This window comes from Mugil cephalus, chromosome 7 (assembly GCF_022458985.1).
Source record: "Mugil cephalus isolate CIBA_MC_2020 chromosome 7, CIBA_Mcephalus_1.1, whole genome shotgun sequence".
Lineage (NCBI taxonomy): Eukaryota > Metazoa > Chordata > Actinopteri > Mugiliformes > Mugilidae > Mugil > Mugil cephalus.
Genome location: NC_061776.1, coordinates 11,629,416 through 11,656,490, shown reverse-complemented (window position 1 = coordinate 11,656,490; position 27,075 = coordinate 11,629,416). Strand labels below are relative to the sequence as shown.

The following is a 27,075-nucleotide window of genomic DNA, read 5'->3' as shown; positions in this document are numbered from 1 at the left end:
CCGAGTGCCTTGAGCCGACACTAAAAGATGACGTGCGAGCACTGCAGAGCGCTGACTGGCCCGAGAGAATAGTGGCAACACGGGACACATTCAAAGCTATCAACAACAGTGGCTGCAACTGTTCTCTGGAGCCTTATTAGCGACTCATTGTATTTTGTTTTTGCTGCTCGGGGCTCGAGTTTCAGGCGTTATTTGAAAGGCAGATCAGAACAGACGTTGCTCCGTTTTTTGCTGCGTGTAGTAACAACTTTTCCCCGCACCCTTTCCGCAGCGACGTCCACATGTACATGGGCCAGCCGCCGGTCTACACTGCAGCTCCGGGCGGCATGCCCTCAGAGGTCCAGTCCTACCAGAACCCGGCCAGCGGCCCCGGCCCCGCGCCGTGCACGAATCCTGCCGGCATGACGCAGACGGCGAACTACAGCGCCCCCTCCGGCCCGAGCATAGCACCTTCCTCAGACGCCCCACAGGCCCCCTACTCGGAGAAAGCGTTGCTATAGGCCCCCCACACCCCCTCACCCCCGACCCCCCAGATCTCACCGTTATCCTACCGCACACACACACAAACACACCTGCGCCAGACCTGATCAAATAGTTGTGATAGAAATGTTTTTTCATTACGTTTTATAAGTTAGTTTTTATCATCGAGCACCAGTTGCATGAAAAAAAAAAAAGAAGATCATACAGTGTCACATTTTGGTTTTATTTGGCAGATTTCACTCCAGGTTTGGAAGTGATCATGAGGTGTAGACGTGGAGAGTGTTAAAGTGGAGACTTTTTTTTTTCGTTAATTGATCATGTTTCTCCATTTTCTTTCCACTCCCTTCCATGAATTCACTTTATGTCATTCACATCGTTCAGGTCGGATCACTTCCAAACTTAGATCTGACAGCAATATATGCATTATCTATTTTTATGTACGAGACCTGACATTTCTTGCTTCCTTTTACGATAGGACCGCCAAGAAATTCCCTTCAAGCTTTATTTTATGGGTCTGGATTTAAAATAAAAAATTTAAAATTAAAAAATCCTAGATTATGTCCTGGAAGTAGATCCACAACTCGTGTTAAAAAAAATTAATTTCAGGTCTAGATTTATTAACCTTTAACTAAAAAACCCATAGGTTATGCTAAAACAGCAATTGTGTCTACAGCAAAAAAGATAATCTGTCGTGATTAGTGCCAGATTTCATAGGTTTCACGTGATAACTTGGAAAGTTATTATGAAATGTCAGACTTGTTTTAAAAAAAGAAAAAAGAAAAAAAAGCCAAATGAATTAGAGTGAACAGGTGGAAGTGCAGCCACATGAACTTAACCACGCGATTACTATTTGATCAAGTGTGAAACACACACGGGCTTTCCCCGACCACCACCCTCCGCTCGCACACACACTACATCTGCACTACTCCGTTCACGCGCCCTCAGCAGCGCATGTTAATTTACCTTCATTCGCACACTCACACAGAAACCGATCGATACGCAACTGCTGTGCTAATCGTGTCACGAGAGAGGGGCGCCGATTTTCGTCTTTTTTTTTTATTATTATTATTTTTTTTTTTTAGTAAAAAGGACTTTTAGCTCTGCTGGAAACATTAGGCTAATACTACTACTACTACATTCTGTGTAGGTCGTCGACTTTTAGAAGTACTGAAAACTGAAGCCACTTTGATTTATTTCTTTTGAAAGGGGAAAGAAACAAGAGGACCTGAAGCATGCACATGACTCTTGTATATTATACTGTACTGAACCGGTAGCGACGCCTCGTGACGACCTCATGGGTGCGGCTGCGCTAGCACAGCTCCAGGTGTTCTCCGAGTTCCCCCCCCACCCCCGTGGGTGAACTCTGCAGTCGCGGTGAATTAAAGGTGTAAAAGCCAAAGAGGTGTAAGTGAAGGGGAAACAGTAATGGACTTCACCCTGCAGAGTTTTCCCGTTCCCCCGTCTCCATCGGGGTCTGTACTAACGTACTCGCACCGCGGACACGGCTACTAAAGGGGAAGACTCTCTGAACCCCCCCCCCCAGCGTCTTTCAAGCATCTCTTTTAGTCAGTGTTGGGAAAAAAAACAAAACAAACACATTTTTGTAGTGCATTTTAATTTATGTTTTGATTGTTATTATATTTTAAATGGAGAAGCAGGGCAGGATGTACGTATTCAGAGAACAGAGCGGGATGTGTGATATTCTGCCTGACTTAGTTGTATATTTAAATCGCTCACATGAGAACATTTCTCTCGGTGTTTGATACATGCTTATCGTACTGTAGGGTCAAATGTGAAAAACTGACTGAACCACCACCCCTGTGCATTTTAAAGCTGTCCTTTCTCAGAGCTGTGTTAACACTAAAACAAGTTCTACCTGAAGCGAAACTCAAACGTGTTTTGTTGTTGTTGTTTTTGATTTTTTTTCTTTTTTTTTTTAATATGATCCAGTCAGGATTTGTAAACAGCTCTGGGTTAAACTAACCAGAGGGACACATTCACGATCAAGTAGGTACTTCTCATACCTCATTATGCCTAACATATGTTAAGTACTTTCTGCATTTCTACATGTTCGCAGTGTTTGGAAAGAGCTGACGTTTACAAAAACTGGCTGGATATTCAGAACCCCTGAAGAGAACATTTATCTGTTGTGTTTAGTATTAAATAAAGCTACATGAAGGAAATATGAAGTTTTTAAATCACTAGGTTTTCTGAGCATATTTTGCGTGTCGACCTGATAAAGGTGTGTTTAAAATGTGCCGCCCCCTCGACTTGACTTCACATGCGACTTCACATTTAACTGGATTTTTTTTAAAGATTCGTGTCCGGTGGAGGAGGAATTCATTTATTTATTTTGCCGCCTTCAACTAAAAGCACGAGTGAGAAGGATACGATGTTCAAATTGAGCGGGAAGTATTTAAAGCAGCAGCTACTCTGGGACCAGGAGCCAGTTCATCATCGCCACACATCGCTCGGATGTAACACTTTATTGCAGCGCAGCATTGGACTGCAGCCCCGGGGTAAAGTTTTTTTTTTTTTTTTTGTATAGGATTGAGATGCTGCCTGATTTTTAAGTTTTAAACCCGACATTATTGTAAAGGTTCTGTCTTAACTTGTACCCTGCTGTTTGTATGTATTCTTTTAACCATACTTATTAATTGGTATTCACAATAAAACCAGGCCAAATGTACAGAATAACATTTTTGTGGCTTCGTTTTGGTTATTTTTTCAGTTTGGTCAAAGAGATCAGGGCGTCGTCGGGTCATGACGACTTCTTTTCTTCAACCGGTTTAAGTGCGAGATGGAGAGGAACATGTCTGGTCGCATATTTTGTTGCTCCAAAAATCTAGGGACATGGAGAAGTTTTCACAAGAGGTCCCCACAGCTTACTTGATGCTTTAAGTCCAGTTACTTATTGTCTCTCTCCACTGATGATTATCCAATAAAGCCACTAACGTTCACACTAGTGTAAGTTGGACTGCAGCTAAACTTAAGCAGTGAAGTGTGAAAACAACCTCTATACATGAAGATCTTTAAGTTAATAACTAAGACGTTGTTTCCTGAACTTTATTGTATTTCCAAGATTTTAAAAGTTTCCGTACCGTACCACTAGATGGAGACTTGTATGTGTGAATTATACACAGATCAGCCACAACATCAAAACGAAGTTCATAAAATTGACCATCTTGTGACAATTCAGTGTTCTGTTGGGAAACTTTTGGACATGGCAGACATGGACCACCCACCCTGTAGCAATGACACTCCTTTATGGCAGCAACCATCCCCAGCAGGACACAGCCTGAGACCGACACACGCAAGCAATTTAGGAACAACTGAAAAAAAAAGAAAAAAAAACATGTAAAACAGCACAAGGTGTTGACTTGGCCTCCAAATTCACTAGATCCCAAACTGATCAAGTATCTGTGGGATGATCTACGGAGACCCCTCCCACATGCCCACTAATTCCCCCTAAAATTTTGTTGCCAGACACCACAGGACACCCTCAGAAGGCCTCAGTATTAGGAAGGTGGTCATAATGTTATACCCAGATAGGTGTAAAATAATTTTCATAGGGTATATCTTCACTTTTAATGTTGTTGCAGTGTTGACATCAGCATAATACAAAATTACCTGTTACCATGATTCTCTTTTACCAGGTGGAGAAAATTATAAAGATTTCGAAAGCGAATTTCTGAGGGGAAATCCCTTTTACCGGCGTGTACACTGACATTGCATCTCAACATGATTGATGATGATTAACTGTGACATCACAGTAGCACAGCAACATTTCTCTCCACAAGGTACAACAGGGCATTCATTCATTGCTTCATTTTCTGTAACCTCTTGTCCTCTGGAGGGTCACAGAGCTACAACATAACACGAATGAATGAAATACGTGGCTACTCACCTTTTTTTTTTTTTTTCTCAAATGTTTTTTAGTGCTGCAGCAATTGCTGGTATCAGGATTTGGCCGTAGCGAGCCTTTCTCCAGCGGAGGCTCCTGTACCTGCACGCACAGGTCACAGCAGTGAAGTGGGCAGCTGAGCGGGTGAGTTATGTCCTGTTATAGCATGATTGCAGTGTGTGGGATGGCTTTATAATTGCGCGTCCAATAAATTTTGGGGCGGGAGAACTATTATTACCTTTTAAGCATGTCAGCTACATACAGAAACACACTTAATGATATAGGAAAAAACAAGTCATGTACATAATATATGATCCATATGTGAGTATCTGTTCAAACGTCTCGTTTCAGGACAGGTGCCGTTTAGGCTCAGTGTCATTTTCTCCTTGAGCTCTTCTTTGTATTCCCATAAAAAAGACCAGCGTGACCACCTCATTACCTCAGCAATAAAAGAATACAGCCTCCAGTGCAGTGTAAGCACTGTCAGTGTGCAGAGTCCAACGGCTCCACCGGCTCCGTTTGCGGGACATGATTGTCAAACCGTTCGGCTCCACGTTCAGACCAGAAGCCGCCTCTCAGGGACCATGCCCTCGGGGAAGACGATCAAGCTCGTCGCGTACGAGCTGCTGCAGTTTGCAGCTCTCATCGTGCCCGTCTTCGTAACCATGGAGAGGTTCGCCAGGCTCATGAGTCACCTGAAAGGAGGGGATCACACGGCTTACTGGCTGGTGGTGGCGGCCTCCATCGCCTACATGACCTCTGCCACCCTCCTGGTGTGGGCTCCTCTCAAATATCTGATCCTGAGGCGACGGAGGTTCATCACTGAGATCACGCAGTGGTGAGTCCAAGCCGTTCAGTTGTAGCGTGATAAATGTGAGATGCATGTGAAGCGCTAGAGAAACATTCTCTGAAGTATCAGAAGTGATAATGCTCGTCTCTAACTTTTCTTTTAACTGTGTTTGAGTTTATCATGTTTTCTATGTATAATTTTAAACCTGCCTTTTGAAGCAACATCTTAAACATGAAAAGTTGACTTCCTTGTAAACAGAAGCTGGAATTTACTGCTACGACATTCCACCGTCATCTGTTATGGCCAATAAATTATAGTGGCCGATGTTAGTCGCTCTTTAATTGGATGACACACATTTTCGTGACTGTGGTTGTCAAGTCTCACAGCAGCTTAACAGAGTAAAATCATCAAGTGGCATAAAACAGTTAGAGTTAACCCTAACGGTGGTGGAAGCATTGAGGAACGGGTTAAACTGCATCACAGTGGGAGGATCATTCTGCAAATGTGAACTGAAATCACTTGTTTTACTTTCAGGAGGCCGACGGCGCTGGCTTATCTCGTCTTGAGCACATTACCGTGCTTCGGTGTTTTAATAGCCAGCTCCAAGGTAAAGTCACCCACACTGATTGATCTAGTCACCGGGGGAGCACCTGTTATCCCGTCATGCTCCGCCGGGGTCCTCGAAAGACGCATATTTGTTGTAAACAGCCCATTTGTGGCACAAGCTTCGCTTTACGAACCCCCCTGTGTAACAGAATGCGCCGTAATTATTCACTGAGTGACGGCCGACACGGCACATTACTCCACGGAGGAAGAGAAGCATCTCCACGCTCTCTCTCTGTCTCTCTCGAGGTTAATTTTCTCTCATCCAAAGATTTTCTCTCCGTACTCTGAGTGGGGGAAGAGTTTAGATCCGGGCGTGCTGATTTATTATTGTCAATCAGCCATGAGGCCGTCTTTCAGAAACCTTTGGTAGTTAAACCACAGACATTTATTAGAAACCGTGTCGTTGTGTCTGCACATTTTTATGTTTGACATTATTGTATTATCACTTCCTCAGGGGTTCCCAAAACAGGGAGTCACTAGATGAATGTGAAGGATTGAGAGAGGATTAATGGGAGGAAGAGAAGGCAAAGTTATGATGCAAAAATCTGGTGATAAGGACACACAACTACGCAACTTAAATTCTTTAAGGAATCGAAAGCAAAATCAATAAATACCCTAAATAGTAATATTTTGTGCATGCATTGTCCAGAAAAGGAAGAAGTCATTGGTTAAGTAGTTGTAGTGCAGTTTAAGGAACAATAACTGCCACCGAGTTGTAGTATAGAAGCCAAAAGAATAAATTAAAAAAAGACATCATCTTGAGTAAATGTATTTACTTTCCACCACTGGACTTTAGGACTTTAGCACCCTCCCAGTCAGGAGGAGGAAACAGTGAGTCCTCCGTCACGAGACTGTGAGGTATTCAGTAACCCACGGTGAACAAAACAAGTTGCCCATTAACCCAAACTTTAACTCCATCCACGTCTTAGACTTTTACTTTTACTCACGTGCTACTCTGTGTCACTAACTACTTTAACTCATGGCAAAACAAGAAGACTCGTCAGACATGCTTATTATAAGTCTAATGTTTCTTCTTATGTTAAGGGCGTTCAGCAGCATCTCTGTAATGATGAGGTAGTAAAATCAGATAGGGCCATAAAGCTTGAAGTTCCTGTTGGATAATTTGTTCTGGCCTTATCTCTCACGGGTTTCTAAGTGTCAGATCAATTTGTTCTGCCGTTCTCACTTTATTTATTTAATTTTATTTTTTTGGGCTCATTGTTTCACATCCAGGTGCAGGTGGACAACGGACTGAAGTTCGACCATTTCGTCGAGCTGCCTGTTTCCTTGGTGCTCGTCTCCCTCATCTGTGTGGATATCGTCGAGAGGATTCGCCTGTTCAGGCTCAGAGGAAAATGTAAGGAAGTAGACGCTCTCAGTGGTTTATCATTTGGTTATAAAGTCCTAGGAAGGAAAAAAATGAATTTAAGAAACTTCGAGTGTGTTCATGAACACCTGGAGACAGTTTTCACATTTCACATTGTTCATGATAAACCAACGTCCTACCTGACAATTAAAAGACTTCTTGTTTAGAATGAATTAAATGTGTAATAACTGTCTTTAACTTTTAATTTGTGTCAAATTACGCTCTGCATCTTTCCGTAACTCCTTCTAGGAAATTATCAAGAATAAACAAAAGGCTTCTCATCAGGATTTATGTTGCTCAGTATAATTACAAATAGCTGCACCAGAGTTGCCCCCTGAAGGCCACACTGACACTTCTTATATAAAAATATACTTTACACCAATCAGGCAGAACATTATCACAGCTGAAGTAGATAAATAAATAACATCTACCATCTTGGGACAATTCAGTGTCCTGCTGGGGAACTTTAGGACCTGGCATTCATTTGGATGTTACTTAGACATGTACCACCCACCTAGACCAGACCAGGAACACCCTGGGCAATGACACTCCTTGATGGCAGCAGCCATCACACATAAAAACAGTTTAGGAGTAACTCAAAAAAATGTGAAAAACCTTCAGATTCACTAGATCCCAAACTGACAAAGTGTCTGTGGGATGATCCACAGAGGCCGCTCCCCTCAACCCATAGGACCCAACTGTTTTGGAGGCACAAGGGAGACCTACACAATATTAGGAAGATGTCATTGTCTGGAAACAGACAATGACACATTAATCGTGATATTTAGGGTAACCATTCATGTACAGTGTGTTGCATATCACCTTGCTCTTCCCATTTGCAGCAGACGGCCTGGATTCTGACTTTGACTTTCCAGGCCCCCTCCTCACCCACCTGGAACAGGTGAGCACCATATCAAGCCAGCTGCACTCTGACGCAGGCCAGAACGGCCTGACCCAAGAGCCCAGGATCGGCAGCAGCTTGGGCAGGTGGCAGGACCCTGCTGACTCCCCCAGGCAGCCTCCAGCCAGCCCACAAGCACACAGCACCACTTACCTGTACTCGTCGGTGTCACGCCGCTGGTCCTATTCAGATCACAAAGGCTTTCTGTGGAGGAGGGACGAAAGGTCAGAGGTGTTTGTGGATACTTTCCTCTTCTGGTTAGACACTGTGGAGATGCTGCGAGTGGCAGGAGAGCCGTCAGTCTTCTACTCCGTCTGGGTGTTTCCAGTCTACGTCTTCACCTTCCTGTCCACTCTCCGCGTTATCATCACTCCACACAGCCCCTTGTTGTCTTTTTTTGGAGTTGCTCTGCAGGACTTTCCCTTCTTTGTCCTTCGACTTGCTCTGGCTGCCACGTTTGGTTTTGTCACGCCTGTGTTGTACATGGTGAAAAACATAGTGGTTAGCGTGACTTTTATCTATTTTACATTCCTGGCCCACCTGCGGATATTTGGGCTGCAGAGCTTGTTTTGAGGAGGAGTGGCACATTGTGCTTTAGCCACTTGGACTGTGGACGGTTAAACAGCTGGTGATCATGTTCACAGAGCAGCACCAGACAAGGTTGGTACTGATGATTTAAATTATGGTCACCTGCTTTATTTTAAATTTTTCTCTCTGTACATTATTTAAAATGCCACAAAGAGGAATAAGAATAAATATTTTAAGCCTGTTTCAACATTAACTTTACAAAATAAAAGTCTTTTATTTTACCACTGGTATGAATATTGTGACAAGTTTCGCTTTTCAATATTACCACAGTATTAACAGGTGAAATCTGCATGTGCTGTTTCTGCCACGCTGTTAATGACAAGTGGAAACTTTTGGAAACAAAAAGTGGAAGTGACAATAAATTGTAGCCTGGTGTGGTCATGGTTAGGTCATCCCTAGGGTTAGCCTTAAGTCATCCCTTAAGTCATCCCTAGGGTCAGGGTAAGGTTATCTCCAGGGTTAGGGCTAGGGTTAAGTCAGCCCCAAAGTTAGGGTTAGGTCAGCCCCCAGGGTTAGGGTTTGGTTATCCCTTGAGTCAAGGTTGCCTAGAGGTTACCTGACCGCAACCTAAATGTCCAACCTTTGCCAGCTATTAACTCCCCCATTAAAGTAGGTGGGGCTTAAAGTCATGCAATATTAAGGAAAACTAGAATAAAGCATTTCAGTAATGCACCAGTACAACTGCAAACTTACAAAACGGTGTTTTTCTTCTGGCTTAGATTCTCAAAAGTGTCGAACTGAATTGAAGTGAAAGAAATGAACACTCATATTTGATATTCTAAATGGGGTAGTGTTTGATTTGGGTATAATGTTGTGACTGTGGAGAACACAGATTGATTAGTTGATTAGCAACTCATCCCTGTGGAAAAAATCATTCACATCTGAGAAGAACTTGCTATTACAGAGCAAGTAGACCTCAACCATAAACACTTGTGGAAACATCTGCAGTTTCTTTCTTCTAGTTTGTCCCCAGTTCACATTCCTAAGAACAAACGTAACGTTACAGTGGAAAGGAAATTCTAGACTTTAGCTCTGATCTTTACATATAAAAGAAGACAGTTACTTTGTATAGATCTCACTGGAGACAACATTTCCATTGTAATTTTCTTCAGCTTCAGGAAACAGAGACAATACAGAAATAGATTTTCTTTCGCCTCTCGGGTTGCTAATGAGTTTCTTACCCTCGTCTTTGGACCGTGGCTCGGGCACACGGTGGTTTATGTGGTTCTAGGTCCATATAAGTCACTGAACTGTAACCTTGGGATGTGCGAGTGTATGTATCAATGCAGAATGCTCCAGTGACAACACAGCGATGCCGGTGTAATCGGCAGTCCTCCACCAGGACAAGTCTGACAGAATTACACCACCGGTGCACTTGGTCCTTGTTCCATGTGATGGATGAGCTGGGCCTTCGGGACAAATCGTTTAAAGGGACTGCCAAACTCTCTCTTTATATATATATATAAAAAAAGGAAGAAGTAAAGGAATTTGAAAAATCACAGCAAACATGCTGATGAATTCTTGGCCAAAAATTTACTGAATATCAGACAGAAATTTATATCGGCTTCAAATCTCTTGCCACACTTTAGAGGGAAGATTTTGAGGTGTTTTTAGTGACTGTGACAGGACACAAGACAAACAGCTGTAATTCACAGACCAAAGCTGGCCTCGTATGAAAACTAAAATTAACTCCTCTTAATTTCCCCACAGCCATGATCCTCCTCCTCCTGCTGCTGCTCCTCCTCCTCCCCCTCCTTAATGATTCATACTATAATCTGCAGGGACGCATTAGGGCTGCTCAAGTTATTATGTCTATTTTGCAGTGCGTCATGTTGGTGGGACGAAGAGCACTTTCTCTCATTTTTGTCACAGACTCAACGATCAAAGGAAATTGGAGTAAAATGCCACAGCCTGCATCCATCTATCCATCTCTATCCAAGACTCCGAGATCCAGAGGCTTTCGTTTATGCTTTTCTTGCCATCAAATGAACCTCCCATGCATGCAGAGAGAAGCTTTACATTTAACTCATTCACTGTTGGGTTCATGCTCAGCTCGTCCTCTGCTAAACATTTCCTGCATTTTGGCCTGCAGTCGAGCATTTTGAGTGCCGCTTCGCTTCTTCTTCTTCAGATTTTTTGGCACCACTGCCTCCATGATGCAGACATTTTTGAGTTGTGATCAGACATTGCAGGAACACTTACGTCCATTGTCATTTAATAAACACATCCATCACGGTGAGATGATGTCTCGTGGTTTTCTTTTTTTTTTCTAGTGCTTCTAGTCGTAGTCTTCTAGTAGTGTGACGTTTTCACTCATTCAGCGAGTTGTAGCTCGAGATCAGGATCAACTGTCTGGCCAAGACATTCATAGTCCCCAGAAGGTGATTTTTTGTGACTTTTTCTTTCTTTTTTTTTAATGTAGCAGTTTCCATTTCCATCAGGCTCAGCTGTCCTTCAGGTTTAATACCAAATGTCTTAGACCAAGGTGTTAGCATGCTCACATGCCTGTCGACTCGTGGTTTTGCTAAAATATTGTCTATTGTGGAACACTTGCAGAATTTCACCGTTTGCATCAAGAGCATAGGTCTTCAACAGGGGGTCCGTGGCCTCTAGGAAGCACCTGGAGGTAATTTAGGGGGTTCCCCAAATCTTTGGTTGATGACATTTTTTGTATATATTTAGTTTTTTTTTTTATTTCCCCCCATAAATTTACATATTTTGGTAAAGGGACAAAGGGAGGTTGAAGACGTTATCTTTCAGTCAACACTTCACTTCAACAGCTCACTGCTTCACACAGAGAGCTGCTCCAGACTTATCAATATAAGCTTCCTGTACACAGTAGGCCCCGCCCCTGTCGCTGCTGAGCCAATCACGAGGCCGCATATTACACGCTGACTCTATCAGGTTTCCCCTCCATTGGGCCCCAAGTGAAATTCAGCAGCTATTAGCAGAAGAGAAGCTAACGGTGCAGCTTGTTCCAATTAGCCAACTGCTGAGCCCAAAATGTTTTATTGTTTTATTTTCTTTAGTTTTTTTAATTTATATACAGTATATGTGTACATATATACATGCGTATGTTAATGTTTACTGTGTATTTGAATAGCTTAATACTGAATGCAAAACGATAATAATAATAATGTATATTTATAAATAGCACTAGGCCGAGTTTAATATAGAACACATGTAGTAGGTAGGGGGTCCCTACTTAATCTCTCCATCGGTTTGGGGGTCATTGGCCAGAAAAACGTTGAAGACCCCTGAACTAGAGGTTTTTACCCTCAATTATAAAGGAAAATGAAAAGATACAAGAACATATCTATTTCAGAATAATCCCCCAATGCTTCCTCAGGCCACTGCCTTGTTTGTCATGTTTCCTGCCGAGAAGAAAAGGGAAGCAACAGCAGACGGAGATGAGGAGAATGAGATAGAGGGGAGAAAAACGAGTGGACAGATAGAGAGATGACAGTGGAGGAGGAGGAGGAGGAGGAGGAGAGGTGGTGGTGGGCGGGGGATGGTGGGGGTGGGTGAGGAGGGGTGGAGGCTTTAGTAAATGTGGGAGGCTGGAGGCGCATTTAAATTCAGGCTGTGTGTCTCCTGCGCTAGCCGAATGTTACCTGCTCTAGCATGGCAACAGAGAGAGGGGGGAGCGCGGGGAGGCTTCAGCTGCAGCCTCCACTCACGCGCACACAAACACTCACACACACGTGCACGCGCACACATGTGCAGCCACGGTCACCACAGGAGTGCAAAGAGTGACTCAGGTAAGGAGGAACGCCCCTGATGGGAGAGAGAGGACCCCCAAGAGAGGGAAGCAGCTCGTGGAGGGAGAGATTCTGGAGGAGGAGCTACAGAGCTGGGATTTTTTCTTTTTTTTTCTCCTTTTGAGGAGGAAAAGGAATCGCGCTGAATCTTGACTCGGGCTACGAGAAAGGGACACACAGAGAAAAACAAGCGAAATGGACGTGGAGTGATGCAAGGGCGCTCCTCTGCTCAGTCGGATGAGAGAGAGCACAGGGCTCCGAGAAATTCACAGACAGACAAAATGACATTTAGTTGTTACAGCAAGACAATTCGGGGGACCTAAGCCGGAGGAGACTGGAGGGGAGGCTTTTTTCCGACACTGGGAGTCAGGACAGGCAGAGGGGTGAGGAGGTGGGGGAATGGGAGGGCACACACACACACAGACACACACAGAGAGAGAGAATGGGACGTGAACCACCTGTGCTTCCAGAGGCGAGGTGAGCACATTAACTCAAGCACACGCGCAAACGTCACACACTCCGCACATCAGACTTTGGGACGGTCGTCGGACTTTGCAGCAGACTGGACCCCGGGCTCCCCACAGAGCGCGTGACTTTGGAGATGCTGTGAGACGTCTGGATCACCTGGACTCACCTGAGGACGGAACTTGGGGGGAAAAGAATCGTCCGCTAAAAAAAAAAACTCCTCTATGCGACAACCTGTGGACGCAGGAGATCGGATTTTCTTTTTCTTTATCTTTTCGCAGGAACTCCACGGTGAGCTCAGGTGGACGACCACTGCCATGAGGATCCTGTCGCCGAGCCTGTCCTGAAACGACCCCACGCCAACCACCCCACTTCACCTCCTCCCCCCACCCTCCACACACACACACACACACACCCCATCCCGGAGGCTCTGTCGGCCTGTCCCCTCTTCTCCCTCCAACTAGATGTCTTGATGTATTGCTGTGGGCTGGGACACTGGCGGAGAGTGCAGTCCACCTATGTAAGTGACCACGCTTTAGATCCCCCTAGCAACAGCGGAGTTGTTTGGTGGAGGGGACGGGGGGGAGGGGGCGGTGCATCTAAAAACGGAATAACACAATAAGGCTCATGATTCAGTCCCGTTTCCATCCGCGCGTCTGTTTCATCTGCAGTATGTGAGCATGCTCTGCTGACACCTGAGAGTAACACGAGCGGCTCCTGTGGGCGCTCCCTTATTCCCAACTGAGCTGCAGTTTATCGGGATGTGTTTGTTTTCCTCTTGAGGCAACAGTTTGGAGAAAGTGAACTGTTTAAGATTTTTAAATGACACGACGGCTGCTTAGAGAGGGGGTGCAAAAAAAAAAAAAAAAAGCTTCTTTCCTCCTCAGTGCTGGCTGAGCGGGCGAGAACAGGCGGGTGCAGTTATCCCATCACAGAAGAGGTTTACTGTCCTCTCAATGACAAGATCTCACTTCTCATTTCTTCTCTCTCTCCCCCCTTTCCTGTCTCATCTCGTTTTTTTCCTTCTCCTTGCTTTATTTATTTATTAATTTCATTTTTTTTTGCACGTGCGCGTCCCTGCTTCTGTTAAGACTCCGCCGTGGCCGATTCCACGGAGCGCGGAGCTGTGCATTGTGCGATGGCGCTGACTGCAGAGGAGCCATATCATAACCGCGCAGCCACATGAAATAGGCTTACTGTCAGCCCCCGCGGCGCTCAATGGGATGTCGGCGCGGAGTCCTCGCAGATTACCACACACTGTACCGCTGCATGAAACGCGTGTGCCCACCTCAGCAACAAGCCAGGGGAAAAAAAACAGGAGCTTAAAGAATCAGAGGCATTGACACGCCGAGAAGCGGGACCTGGTGCACGCGTAGTCTCGTCGGTGCGTGTGTGTGTGTGTGTGTGCGTCTGTGTGTGTGTGCTTAGTTTTGCACAAGTGAAACACCAGATCTGAAGAAATGCACGATAAAAAAAGAACTCTGCCTTCCTGTCTAATACCCTGAAAGCATATTTTTCCATCCATTATTTTTTTTAGTAATCCTACAATATGTTATGCGTTGTGTTGACATTTATCCATTGTCACCGGTGACATTTAAAAAAGATGAATTCAAGTCTTTAAATACAGTCCAGGCTGTGAGGCCGGTAAAGGGTGGAGATGGGACAGTTTGAGTTTTTATTTTTATTGTTTTTTTTTTTTCAGATTTATTTCTAATCTTGGCTTCTTTATTATAATAAATACTAGTTTTCTTTCTTGGTGCTCTAAAAACACACAAAAATACACAGCCTGAGAGGGAAACATCACTCTTTGCTTCAACTACTCGCAGCTCGCTTATTTATGCAACCCCTAGAGAGGCTAAAAGAGCTGTATTAAAAGCCACAAATGTCAGGGACGATGAGGGTGGACTAAGACACATTCGTTGTGCAATACATGACGCACATAAAGAGTTTATACACTGGTCCGGCATAACATAATGACCACTGTCGTAGTACTGTGTAGGTCTTCCTTGTGTCTTCAAAACGGTTGTGTCTCATCAGAGGATGGACATGGGTCTTCTTCGGTGTCCTGCTGTGTCTAGTCGTGGGTCGTTTCTATGGGGTCCCTAAGAGGAGGGGTCTCTATAGTGGATCGTCCTACAGATGCTTGATCAGTTTGGGATCTGGTGAATTTGGAGGCCGGGTCAACACCTTATGCTCATCTTTTTTTGAGTTAATCCTAAACCGCTTTTGTGTATGTGTGTCTTTGTGTGATGGCTGCTGCCATCGAGGAGTGTCATTGCTATGGGGTGGGGGTGTCTGGTCTGGTCTAGGTGAACGAATGAATGCCAGGTCCAAACGTTTCCCAGCAGAACACTGAATTGTCACAAGATGCTCAATTTACTTCTCCCGTCAGTGGTTTTAATGTTGTGGCTGATCTGTTGATTTTTAAGAAATTTTAAGAGTCTTATATTTCACTCTGCTCCTCCAGGTGTGTCCTTTGCTATGTAAACTGGAGCTGGATTAGATTAAGTGCTCACCTGGCACCAAGGAAGTGTTTTTTTTTTTTTTTTGGACTTCAAACTGTTTTTCTGCTTAGCTGCTGCCCTTTTTCATAACGCTGAGTGCTGGGACAGTTCAGCTGAGATGACAGGCGGGAATCAGTTATCCCCATTACAGTTATAAAACCTTAAATAATAAAATAAATTTGTCATAATCAGAGTTGTATGCACAGTCATGATGATTTTTAAGCAAGAGAAACATAACAGATATTACACCTTGCAGTAAATTTAAATAGAAATATAGAAATAATTCATTATAGTACATTGTACAAATGTCTTGGACATTTTCAGTTTTGGTATTGCCTTCTTGTTTCATGCATGTTCAGGATGCACCTCGGCCCTCTCTTGCATTGTATACACTGTAAAGACGACTATGTTAGAACCACTAAATCTATACAGTGTTGGGGTGGACATTGATCACAGCGCCTCACTCAGAACGATGTGGAGATTTGGAGAACATGCTGCAAGCTGGAGTCGGTATTGACTTGTTTCCACATTCAGCACAACGCTGCTATTTCCTACTTCACCGGAGGCGATGGGATTTTAGATCACAGACGAGTATCTCTGTCGGCCAGAAAACTTCAGAGGTGGTTAGCCTCAGCTGCTTATTTATTTATTTGGTCTCAGAAATATTGTTTTTCCGTAGTATAGGGTGGTTGCATAAAGAAATCCCTAACGCTTCCCCGGTAGTAATTTCGGTGAACAAATGTTTAATAGGCGGCGGAAGAAGATCACTTTGATTATAAATTTAGAAAATTATAGAATATAGAGCCGAATGCCGCTGCAACATCTAACCTGGCTCTCTCCAGATAAAATATTTCTACCACCCAGCACCTCGATGTATGCAAGTCGAAGTGTAAAACCAATGTTAAGTAGTGATTATATACCATGGTATTTAAATGTTTAAAGTTAGATGTAACTTTTTTTTATTCACATAATAAACTTACTCCATGTTAAAATTTTAGGGAACCCCAGTCAGAAGATCATTCATTGTGAGTTATGACATGTAACTGGGATTTGTTGAGAACTAAACTGCTTACAATGAGCCCTACGCTGAATCTACATAGGTAGAGTGTCTGTGGTTGAGACCTGAATGTGGGGATGGAATCAGTGGCCGTCTCTAACCACCAACCCACAAGGGGAAGGTGACTGGGGGGTTCCAGTGCATCCCACAAATACCAGATCAGTTTGGGATCTAGTGAATTTGGAGGCCAAGTCAACACTTTGTGCTGTTTTTCATGTTTTTGTTTTTTTTTAGTTGTTCCTAAACAGTTTTTGTGTCTGTGACAGGCTGCATCCTGCTGGAGGATGGCTGCTGCCATCAAGGAATGTCATTGCTATGGGGTAGTAGGGTGTCTGGTCTGGTCTAGGTGGGTGCTACATGTCTAAGTAACATCCACATGAATGAATGTACAAAGGTACAAAAGTTTCCCAGCAGAACACTGAATTATCACAACATGGTCAATGTTACTTATCCTGTCAGTGGTTTTAATGTTGTGGCTGATCAGTGTGTAAACGTTTATATCTGAAATTTATTCCCGAGACTTTCCTCCACCCTTGTCACCCCTCCAGCTGGTGGCCCCTGTTAGACAGTCCCTCTTATAGCTGTCAAGATGCACTCAAATTAGTCAAATGAAAGTTTCATGTTTGCTGCCCTACCATCGGCCTTCTGCACTGTTCCCACGCGTTACGTTCTTCCATCAGAAAACTAGCCAGGGTTTAAAGTGAACTAGCACTTCAAAACGGTCGTACTTTCAATACTTACTCTTAACTTCTAAGTAACTCGGCTGAAACCATTACATTCATGCAGCCCTGCGAGGGGTTCCCTGGGGGGAAAAAAATACAGAGATTTGGGATTGGCAGAGAGAGACAATCATCTATAATGCCATCAATCTCCGATTCTGTCAATCCTTGCCTTTCGCCCTCTGACCAGTCATCAGCTCACCGGCCAGATTACCATCACAATCACACAAGCGAGATAACACAGTCACACAGGATATATAACAGTACAGGTGCAGCCTGCCTCTTCTCTGTCTCTGATGGAAATTAAGGAACAAGCTACAGCTAAGGAAATGTTGCATTTGGCTACAACCAGTTTTGTTCAGCTTTTGTTTCGGTTTTTTAAAAAATCTCGTGTTTTTAGGGATCAGCCACCTGCTCTTTGCAGTCATTGGTCGTTCCTCTTCGACACCATCACCATGTCCTTCCCATCTGTCACAGCACTTCTCCTTTCTATCCTTCTTCCTTTCCCTCACATATAGCTGCATATTCATACAGGGTTTCTGAATGCACATAGAGAGCAGGCGGCCACCAATGAGGAGGCAAACTGGAGGATACAGGTGGAACTTTCTCCACCTCTTAGAAACACTTTTGGAGTTGTCTTTGCTTCTTTCACACTCCTCCTCTTCCTCCTCGGCTGAGTTTGTGGGTGTGAGTGAAAGGGAGACGCTCCAGGTGGATGTAGGACCTGGTGAAGGTTGTTTGGTGGAAACAGTGGAAGTGCGTTCCACAAAATGGGATCTGCGTGTGCGAGTCATGTCAAAAGGGACCAAAAATGTCTCCTGGGTGAGTGTTAATGTAGGCTGGTAGGTTTCGGTGGGGGGAGGAGCAGAGATAGAGGGGATGGAGGGGATGGAGGGGAGGGGAGGGCCTTTGGTGGATTATAACACTCCACATACGACCTCGTCTGCTTTCAAATGTGTTATCTTTGGCTGCATTTTTGACTTTCAGAGCATTAAATCTGTGTCAGAGCCGAGGAAGCAGCAAGTTTCATAGACTTAATTAAGGGTTTAGGGATTCTGACAAAACGGACAAAACAGATAAAAACCTTTCTCATTTAACTCTCTTTTGAACGTCTGCCTTGACGTGTCCGACATCTGCGCAGCCCAAACTCTCCTAGAGCCAGGCTGCTTCGCACCAGCAGAAAACTAAAAACCACACCAAAGAAAACATGTCAGGATCAAAAATCACTAAACGGCGCCATAGCTGTAATTTCAAATTTAATGGAAATCATTTTAACACTTAAACTCCTTAGTGCTCACCATCAACAAAGGGTTGTGGTGTGTTCGGACAGGGGCAGATGTGAGCACAGTTTCTAGCTGTGTGGACACAGAGGAGGGCAGAGCAGGAGGCCGAGGTCTGGAGTGTTGCCTGAAATTGTGCGTGCCATCCATCTTTGGCCCCGACTGTCCTGCCTTGCACTACTAGCCCCAGCTTGACAGCACACACACACGCACACACATACACACTCGCTCTCTGGTTGTAAGAAGCTTAAGGACGGATGTTTGTTTATGTACGTGTGAGAGCACATGTGCACAGGAACACGTGGGAGGGGGCTGGGGCGACATGAGAGACGTTCACTTTGTGCGGAGATGCAGTAGTGACTTTGAGATCACACGGCCCCTATCAGCAGATTAATGAAATTCTTAAGGAAAAGTAATTCAATTGAGTCAGGCAGCCAGAGAAGAATATAAAGGACAAGAAATGAGCTGTCTGATAAAAAGGCGACCACTATTCTTTGACAATACAATGTCAAAGAATGGGAAAGTTTTGGACCTGGTATGTATGACCAGACCAGGCCCCCCCACCTCGTAGCAGTGACACACCTTGACGGCAGCAGCCGTCCCCAGCAGGACGAAAAACAGTTTAAGAACAACTCAAAAAACTTGAAAAAACAGCACAAGGTGTTGACCTGGCCTCCAAATTCACTAGATCTGTATCAAGTATCTGCAGGATGATCCACAGGGGCCCCTCCCTTTTACCCACAATACACACAATATTAGAAAGGTGGTCATAATGTTAAGCCTGATCGATGCATGTTTGGTGTTTCTTAATGCACATGGTGGTCCAATTAACCAAAGTATTTCGGCTTGATAAAGGCTCAAATCTAGTAGCCGAAAAAAAACGAGATGCTAAGGTACAATAAGAATAATTCCCCAGAGTGAATTTGAAAATGAATCTTTGATCAGTTCCTGTAACTTAAAGAGACCACAGCTTTTAACTTTCTTTGTATGAGTCTGTAAACAAGTTTTCAGCCCAAAAGTACAGCAGAGTGTGCTAACTACATGGACACTGACGCTTCATGGTGCCTTCAGGAGACATTTTTAGATGTTCAGTGCACATTGTGTTGTTTGGCGAACTCCGACCACCAAGTGGCGCCGTCTTGTTTTGGGTAATGGAGAAGCCAGCATTAAAGGAAGTTGACCTCAAGTGTTTCTGAGTGGGAAGGTGTGACATGCTCTGTGGTCTGCCTCAGGTTCTTATTTCTTTGCACGTTTGAGGAATAGTTTGTGAACGGTGGTTGGAGATCTGGAAGAGGTGAGCTAAAATAAAAGCTGGTACGGGGTATTTGGTTTGAAAACACGCCTCACCACGGTTCTTCTGCACTCTCTCAGTGACTTTTAAATGAAGCTAACAATCACTAAAGCACATTACATGTGTGTGTGTATGTGGGGGGAAGGGGTCATTTTCATCACCAGATGCAGTTTGTATTCCTTAAACCTTTTAAGCTGGCGAGTTGAAGAAAACACTGAGTGTATTTAAAATGATAACATCCAGGATTACGTGAAAACTCCATCTGCTGATGAAGATCGTGTCGCATCACTGTGACTGTTACTGAGATCGTTTTCTGAACAGCTGGTGCAGTCCGTCTGCTGTGTAGGTAGGACGCTTCATGGTGCGTGTTTGTGATCAGAGAGTGAACCAAATATTAGCTTCGTTCAAACCAGCCGGAGCGATGTGTGTGTGAAGCTCTTCAACAGGCTTTATTAAACCCTTAATCCAGGAATAAATGCAGACACTCTTTCTCGAAAGCTTGCGTAACAATTTCACAGTTATGGTTAAAGGGAGATGAAGCGAGCGCAGAGTCGGCTTGAACGTTTTCTTTGAGGCAGCTTATTCTCACCGGGGCAGTTCTAGTGAAGCCTTTAAGTGTGATCACATCGTTTTGGAGGCTGGTGTCTGACTAGAGATGCTGATGAGGGCAGGTAGTGTCTGTGAGCAGGTCCAGGTGTGTGTCTGACCCAGAGGTCAGTGTCACACTCAGCTCACTCCCACTACAGCGTTGTGGTTTCTTTTCCATTCTCTGTTATGTAACTTCTCTATCAGCTGACCCCCCCTCGCTGACCCAAAGTGCTCCTTGTAGATTTTGGTACCTCATCGGATCGACCATCTGCTGATGTCCTCCGCCTGGCTTTTCAGTGCATGTGCAAGGCAGCGTTATGTAATTCCAAATCCTTTATTTTAAGAAACACTATAATGTAGAAATATGGAACGGTCCGCATGCAAAGCTTCACTGAGGATAGTGGCGTTATTAGCAGAAAAAAACACTCAAGAGCGTCACTGTTATTTTTAAAGGTCAGTTCACCCAAGTTACAAACAGTAAAGTTTTCACACTTACCACTTCTGATTTACATTTTTTTTTGGAATCGTCTGGAGAAATCTGTTCACTGTGAGAAACATTTGAAGCATTTTCCCCCAGATTTAACTAGAAACTAAAATTTCTTGCCATCTTCTTACATTATGGTCTAAATGTTATTTCCACATCTTACCCCAGTTCGTTAAATCTGAAACCTCATTTTGTCTGAAAGACAGAGCGACAATTTTATATACTTAACCTAGTGTGTGTGTATATGTTCTAGGATGGAAAAAAGAATGTGTTCATAACTAGATGCTGGAGGCAGAGATGTGTTTGGATGAACTAAAAATAACTGAACAACTGAAGTTGCAGTTAAATTGGAGTCGGAGTGGAGGGATATATTTGATTCTGTATAAACAAAAACTATTATTAATCCTTTATTTATCCCACGCTTTGCACTTTTGCAGAGTCTGCTCTGTCCTTTCTTATAAAGTGCACTAATGTGGTCAGTCCAGCCCAGTGTTTTGTTCAGGCGAACACCCAGGTGCTTATGAGAGTCCAATATATCTGTGTCCATTCCCTGGTTGTACTGGCGTGTGTGTGTGTGTATGTGTTGTGTTTGTGCCTGTGGAACTCCACCACCAGCTCCGTGGTTTTACGCACATTCAACTGGAGGGAAGTTTTTCTGACACCAGGCTATAAGGTCTCATCTAAGTCCTTTGTATTCTCCTTCTACCCCATCCCCACTGTCCTTGCTTGTGGCCCTTCCCCTGATAAGGATGAGGTGAACTCATCCAGTATTTAATAAAAACTAAACAAAACAAAACAAAACAAAAAACATCTTCAATTAAGTTGGCACTTCAAAATAACCTGTGCACTATGTCCCAAACATTATGATGCTCTGTGTGGTATGGAGAGCCTGTGTGTGTGTGTGTGTGTGTGTGTGTGTGTGTGTGTGTGTGTGTGTGTGTGTGTGTGTGTGTGTGTGTCGGATAGCACAGAGTTTTAGTGGTGACATAATGACACTGGACCAATGTGATGAAAGGATCTCATGATTACGCTCTCCCGATGATGAATTCTGGGTTTGCCTGTAGTTCTGTTCTGTAAATCGGGCGCACAAAGGAATTAAACACCGCTCGCTTTTTTAATTTCATCTCTCTATTTTGGAGCCGGGCCACTATAATAACACTCACACTTGCGATGCCAGAACCCTAGGGAGTTGCTTGGATGCACCCACACAAGCGCAACAATCACGGCAACACACGCGCCGAGGACGGAGTGTGGTCAGCAGCGTTTCTGGACGCGCAGGAAGCTCAGACGGGGTTGGACACCTTCTGGGTTTGCTCGGTGCTCGAGGTCAGCGGTGTGCGGCGCAACAGATGCCGCGCCGAGAAATAAGCCTTTAATACCCCCCAGGACTCGGGAGAGGGTAACTATTCTCAACTCACAATTCAGACTTGAGTGAAACCCCTCGCGCAACTCATCCGGGCTCCGTGCGTCGCGGTTCTCTCGGAGACATCTCACCTTTACGCACGGAGAGGACGCTCAAAGAACGGCGTTTCCGTTAACGGCATCCACGGATTTATCCACCGGGAGTGTTTCAGAGGTGACTCGAGCCTCGTGACATGCTTGTCCATGTCTCAGTCACTGGAGCCAGGAGAGCGGTAATTTGAACCGGTCGTTACAGCCGTGGAACGTCGCTATAGTGGACACCTTGGGTCAGCATGCCGCCCAAAAAGAAGGTAAAATATCTTGTCTGTCGCGGTGTGTGTTCGCGTTTCGTGCGCGCGCGCGCGCGCTGAACAGGAAGGGTAGGAGCGCACGCCATCTGTTGCACTGAGCGTTAATCCTTGTGCGAGGCCTTTCCACATCACTGCGCTCACTGTGACAGTCACAATGCGCAGGGCCGATGGAGACGAATATCCACATGCTTGTATCATGCCATGTGTCCAGCTGAATAAGGGAGTGTTACATAAGCAAGGGTCTGAAAATCAGATGGATTAAATCTATTTTCTTGCTTTCTCGCTCACTCCATGGCCGCGCTGCGAACCGACACCGTTTGGATTTAGTCACAGTTTGTGTGTGGCAGAAGTTTTACATTAACAGCAGTAGGTGGAACCCATTCTGTGCAATCTATAGGTCCACCGATACAAAGGCTTGCCGTATTATTGTAGTGTTTTAATAATGCATCCTGTCATAATTTGCTTGAATGAATAATGTAATACTTATGGCTGTAAAGCAAATGCCACCTTGCAGACACACTCAGAGAATTTCGTTTTGGTCACCCTAACCCTAAATACTTGCTTAATGAAGACTTGAAGACTGATTTAGTTTGGGCCGAGCGAACCTAAACCAACAGGTTATATCATCAGTCATATCTTTATTAATGTTTCTATTTTTGTTTTATTTAATTTTTCATTACATGCAGCTTGGAGGAGCTATAATGAAAAAAAGATCCCTGTAGCTTTACTGCTTGGGTTCATTCTTACCATTTTTAATGAAGTGGGCACCGAAAGGAAGACAAATTTAAGGAAAAGCTACAGTGAACAGCTTTTCTTTGGAGAAGGGAGGGAGGGAAAAAAAACGCTAAATAAAAGTCGGGTACAATCGCCCGGATGGCCTGAAATGGGACTTCAAATAAATACTGATGCCGCTCTGTATCTGCAGGGTGTGTGAATAAGCGCTGGTTTTCCAAACATGTCAGCCAGAGCAGCTGAAAGGCACTGGCTTTGTTTCAGATGGGCCCAGTTGCCAAAAAATATTTTCAAACATGTCAAGAATAGAGGTGAAAGATGTTTTGAAAAGATCTCTGGGTATTTATTTTTCAGAAAAAAAAAAAAGGTTGATAACTTCGTATCAGAAATGTAATGCAGCAGAAGTAGGAACTGGCTGGAGGAAGCTGTCTTGGATTGTGGTGCGCTGGTTAGTGCTGCCCCACTGCTTGTTACCTAGAATAGGAAAAGCCTCTTAGTATTTGTTCCTGGGGCATTACAAGCAGGTACCTGCTCTCCTTCCAGGCAGGAAGTGGGGCAATAAGAGATGTCTGGAAACTTCCAGAAGAACTCTGGCTTGACCTCTTTCCAAGTTTACAATTATATATATATATATATATATATATATATATTACATTTTCTCCACACGCTGCTTGTTTTATTATAAGTTTTAAAAGCTTTTCCAGCAGGCAGGCAGTGTCAGGCAGGTCCATCGATAGTGGCGGTTTAATAATTGTGCAGTAAGTGAGAAATGATCATAACGGGGAATGGCCGGCAAAAGGATTTTTTCATAATCCCCCACACTCCCTCACACTCACACACACACGCCCCTCCTTATACCAATTCTAATCACGTTGCATCATAACGCCGTGCAGTGCGGAGAGCAGAAAGATTTCAGTGACCTATAGATGGAAAGTATCTGTTACAGGAGCCACGCGAGTCTGGATTAAGTCATTCAGATAAAATTAATGCAGCCATTGTGTCTCTATCTGATGACCGTCGATGAGCTTGAGCAAATGCACTCCGAGCGGTCGTATTGGCCACCGGTGGGGAGTTTGCATTTTGTCTCTCTGTCTCTAAATCCTGGATTGACGCATGCTATCTTAATCTCCTTACTCAGAGACAATCATGACCCAGAGAGACCGAGGGAGAAAGAGAAGGATCCAGATAGATTGCCTTTTCCTTCTGTAACGATCCGTCTTCTTTTTTTTTTTTCTCCCCCACCCCTCCTCCCAATTTGTGGCTTTAATTTTCTTGGAGAAGACATTTTTTATTTCTCCGCGATGTTCTTTCATGAATGAGTGGACATTTACTGCCAAATGATGATGAAATGGAAGCGCGGTGCTTTAATATTCTGATCCCACATTAAAAAGAATGAATTAAAGAGGAATTTTTAACATCCATCCTGTTACCCAGAGGAACTCTAGAAATCTTAGGTGGGCACAGCCGGCCAGTCCATGTTTGGGTAGGATATTAAGATAAAAATTTATAACGCAAACACTGGTAATGCAGGAGATTGGAGCAATGCTGAAATATCCCCAAAGCGCAACCTCTCCATCATGAGTCAGTATGTTTAAAAATGTGAATTCTCATTTAAAGTTGCTTTTTCTGAGTCTGCGCCTTATTTCTTTCCATGTTTTATTTCAAATGGCATTTAAATATGGTAAAACAATCATTCCCAGTTTTTCTCTGTCACCCAAGTACTGAATATATTTTATATACTTTTGACTGTTTTTGTCAAACGTTATGAAACTTCTCCAACCTGTAAGACAGTTTCAGGCCTAAAGGTAATATCTCTTTGTAGGGAGTTACAGAAATCAACAAAACAAAAACAAACAAAAGTGAATGTGGTTTAATCAAAGTAAGCATGCCGGCTTGTAAAACGTGAGACCTGGCGTCCTCATATGGGGACATTGGGTTTTATGTTTGTGGCAGCTTATTCTGCCTGTTGTTTTCATAAGAAGACACTTTTGTCTGCCATGTACTGGTAGCAAAGGCTCAATGCACACATTCATTTATGCTGATTAACTTTTCTAGTTTGATGTCACATGCATATTGAACAAATTTACAAGTACTCGTTTGAGGACATTGGGAATTCATAGTTTCCAGTTTTTCCTTTGCATTAAAATAAACAGTTTTATATTTTGGTACACACCGGGGACTTAAATTAGAAATAATACATATGTATTAGACTTCTTAGGTCCTACTAATCACAAATACCTAAAGATGTTAATCTTACCTTAAAGAAATTAAGATGCATGCCAAACAAAAGCCTCTTTTAAGAACTAGGACATTCACTGTGGTGTTCCCATATCTCTATTATGTGGATGTAGATCAGTGCTGCCTTCCAATAAAACTCTTACAACATAGAGAAGTAAAAGCTGTGTACCCAAAATTCAAGTATCTGTGACATGATCCACAGAGGCCCCTCCCCTCAACCCATAGGCCCCAAAAACTCCCCACTAATGACATCCTGTTACCAGACACCACAGGACCCCCTTCAGAAGAACATTATCTTATGAGTCGCAACTGTTTTGGAGGCACAAGGGAGACGTCTTCATTACCTCTTCTTTACCTTATCGTCCACATGGATTGTCAGAAAATGCAATGTATTTGCCTGAAACTGTCAACTTCTGCACGTATCCAACCTCGAGGTGCATACTGAAGACCACTGTCGTTTCAAAATTTGCAAATAATTTAGATTAAAGTCTTTGACATGGGTGTCATTAATTGCAAATGACTGCATCTGACAGAACGAGAGGCGCGGCAAGAGTAAAAAATGGTGGACATAGGTCAGCAAACAGTAATTTAATTGAAGTCACTTTAACACAATCCGGGAACGTTTGTAATAGAGATAAAATCCATTTGAAAGTACTGTATGACATGAATTACATTAACGATAGAGATTTGCTGCCTCTTTTGATCTATAATTGGAGCTGAAAGGGTTGTGATGCAGCCTTAAAAGACCCGTGCCAAAGTAAAGATGGCAGTGCCAGCTCGACCATATCTGCTCCACGGTAGCGTCAGGCCGAGGGCATGGAGCCAGTCTCCTTCAGACAGATGATGCAAAGCAGCTGATTAGACGGGGCTTTGGGGAAAAAACTGGATTGGAACACACACCGCATGCAAATGCTGTGAATGCCCAAGAGGTAGAGTAGAGTAACACGGAAATCGTCACAGTTTCAAGAACAATACATAAACGTACACGCACAGTAAATTAACTGAAAGGGGATTGATTAATTCAGCAGAAATGTCACTATCCCTCAGCTCCTCGGCTTCCAAAATAAGAAAACATTCACAGGCAAACATGAGTTAATGTCTTCCCATGAACACCTGGGCTCAGAGCCAGCTGCTCATTGGTGGGCTGACAGGAAATTAGTCACAATTAGATTAGTGACCTGCTGCACAGACAGCTATGAACTGTAGCGCACGGTGTTTGGGGAGCGGGCTGTGCTCTCTTTTTTGATGCATTACTCTCTATTAATCTGCAAGGTTTTAATGAGGCATCGGCCTACTACTAGACTGTATCTGCATATTAAATTCCTGAGATATGAGTATCTGCATGGACAGCTTCTAATGTAAGCACAGATCAACCGCTAAGCCGCCATCCCTCTTAATGCGTGGGTTACACCAAACACTTCTTCAGGACACGTTTCAGGCTGCACTGAAGATATTTTTACACCTCCCAGTTGTCAGCAGGTGTTTACACAGCTAACGCACATGTTCAGCATATACCAGTTAGATAGGGTGTTCAAACTTTTGGTAGTTTGACTAACATAATACTAGACTAGTGGAAAAAAAACTAAATCATCAAGCCAATATACACCGA

General features: G+C 43.8%; 3 protein-coding genes across 5 annotated transcripts in view; all 3 read left to right on the top strand.

Moving 5' to 3' along the window:
* Positions 1-3,177, top strand: part of LOC125010287 (collectin-12-like) — a 46,760-nt gene extending 43,583 nt beyond the window's left edge. The window contains exon 23 of the mRNA XM_047588772.1: positions 272-3,177. Coding sequence (XP_047444728.1) covers positions 272-500 — 229 coding nt within the window. The 3' untranslated portion in view covers positions 501-3,177. The remainder of the gene's footprint in view (positions 1-271) is intronic.
* A 1,279-nt stretch (positions 3,178-4,456) lies between these two features.
* Positions 4,457-8,856, top strand: tmem236 (transmembrane protein 236). Its single transcript, XM_047588771.1, has 5 exons — positions 4,457-4,528; positions 4,736-5,222; positions 5,709-5,781; positions 7,014-7,137; positions 7,989-8,856. Exons 2-5 carry the CDS (start codon positions 4,969-4,971, stop codon positions 8,618-8,620), a joined length of 1,083 nt encoding a protein of 360 aa, XP_047444727.1. The 5' UTR covers positions 4,457-4,528; positions 4,736-4,968; the 3' UTR covers positions 8,621-8,856.
* Positions 8,857-12,794: 3,938 nt separating this feature from the next.
* Positions 12,795-27,075, top strand: part of cacnb2b (calcium channel, voltage-dependent, beta 2b) — a 35,935-nt gene continuing 21,654 nt past the window's right edge. The window contains exon 1 of one of the 3 annotated variants that reach the window (XM_047589437.1): positions 12,795-13,381. In XM_047589437.1, coding sequence (XP_047445393.1) covers positions 13,334-13,381 — 48 coding nt within the window. In that variant the 5' untranslated portion in view covers positions 12,795-13,333. Of the gene's footprint in view, positions 13,382-21,785; positions 22,497-27,075 lie in introns of those variants that run through there. The other 2 variants (XM_047589438.1, XM_047589439.1) reach the window with 2 other exon arrangements.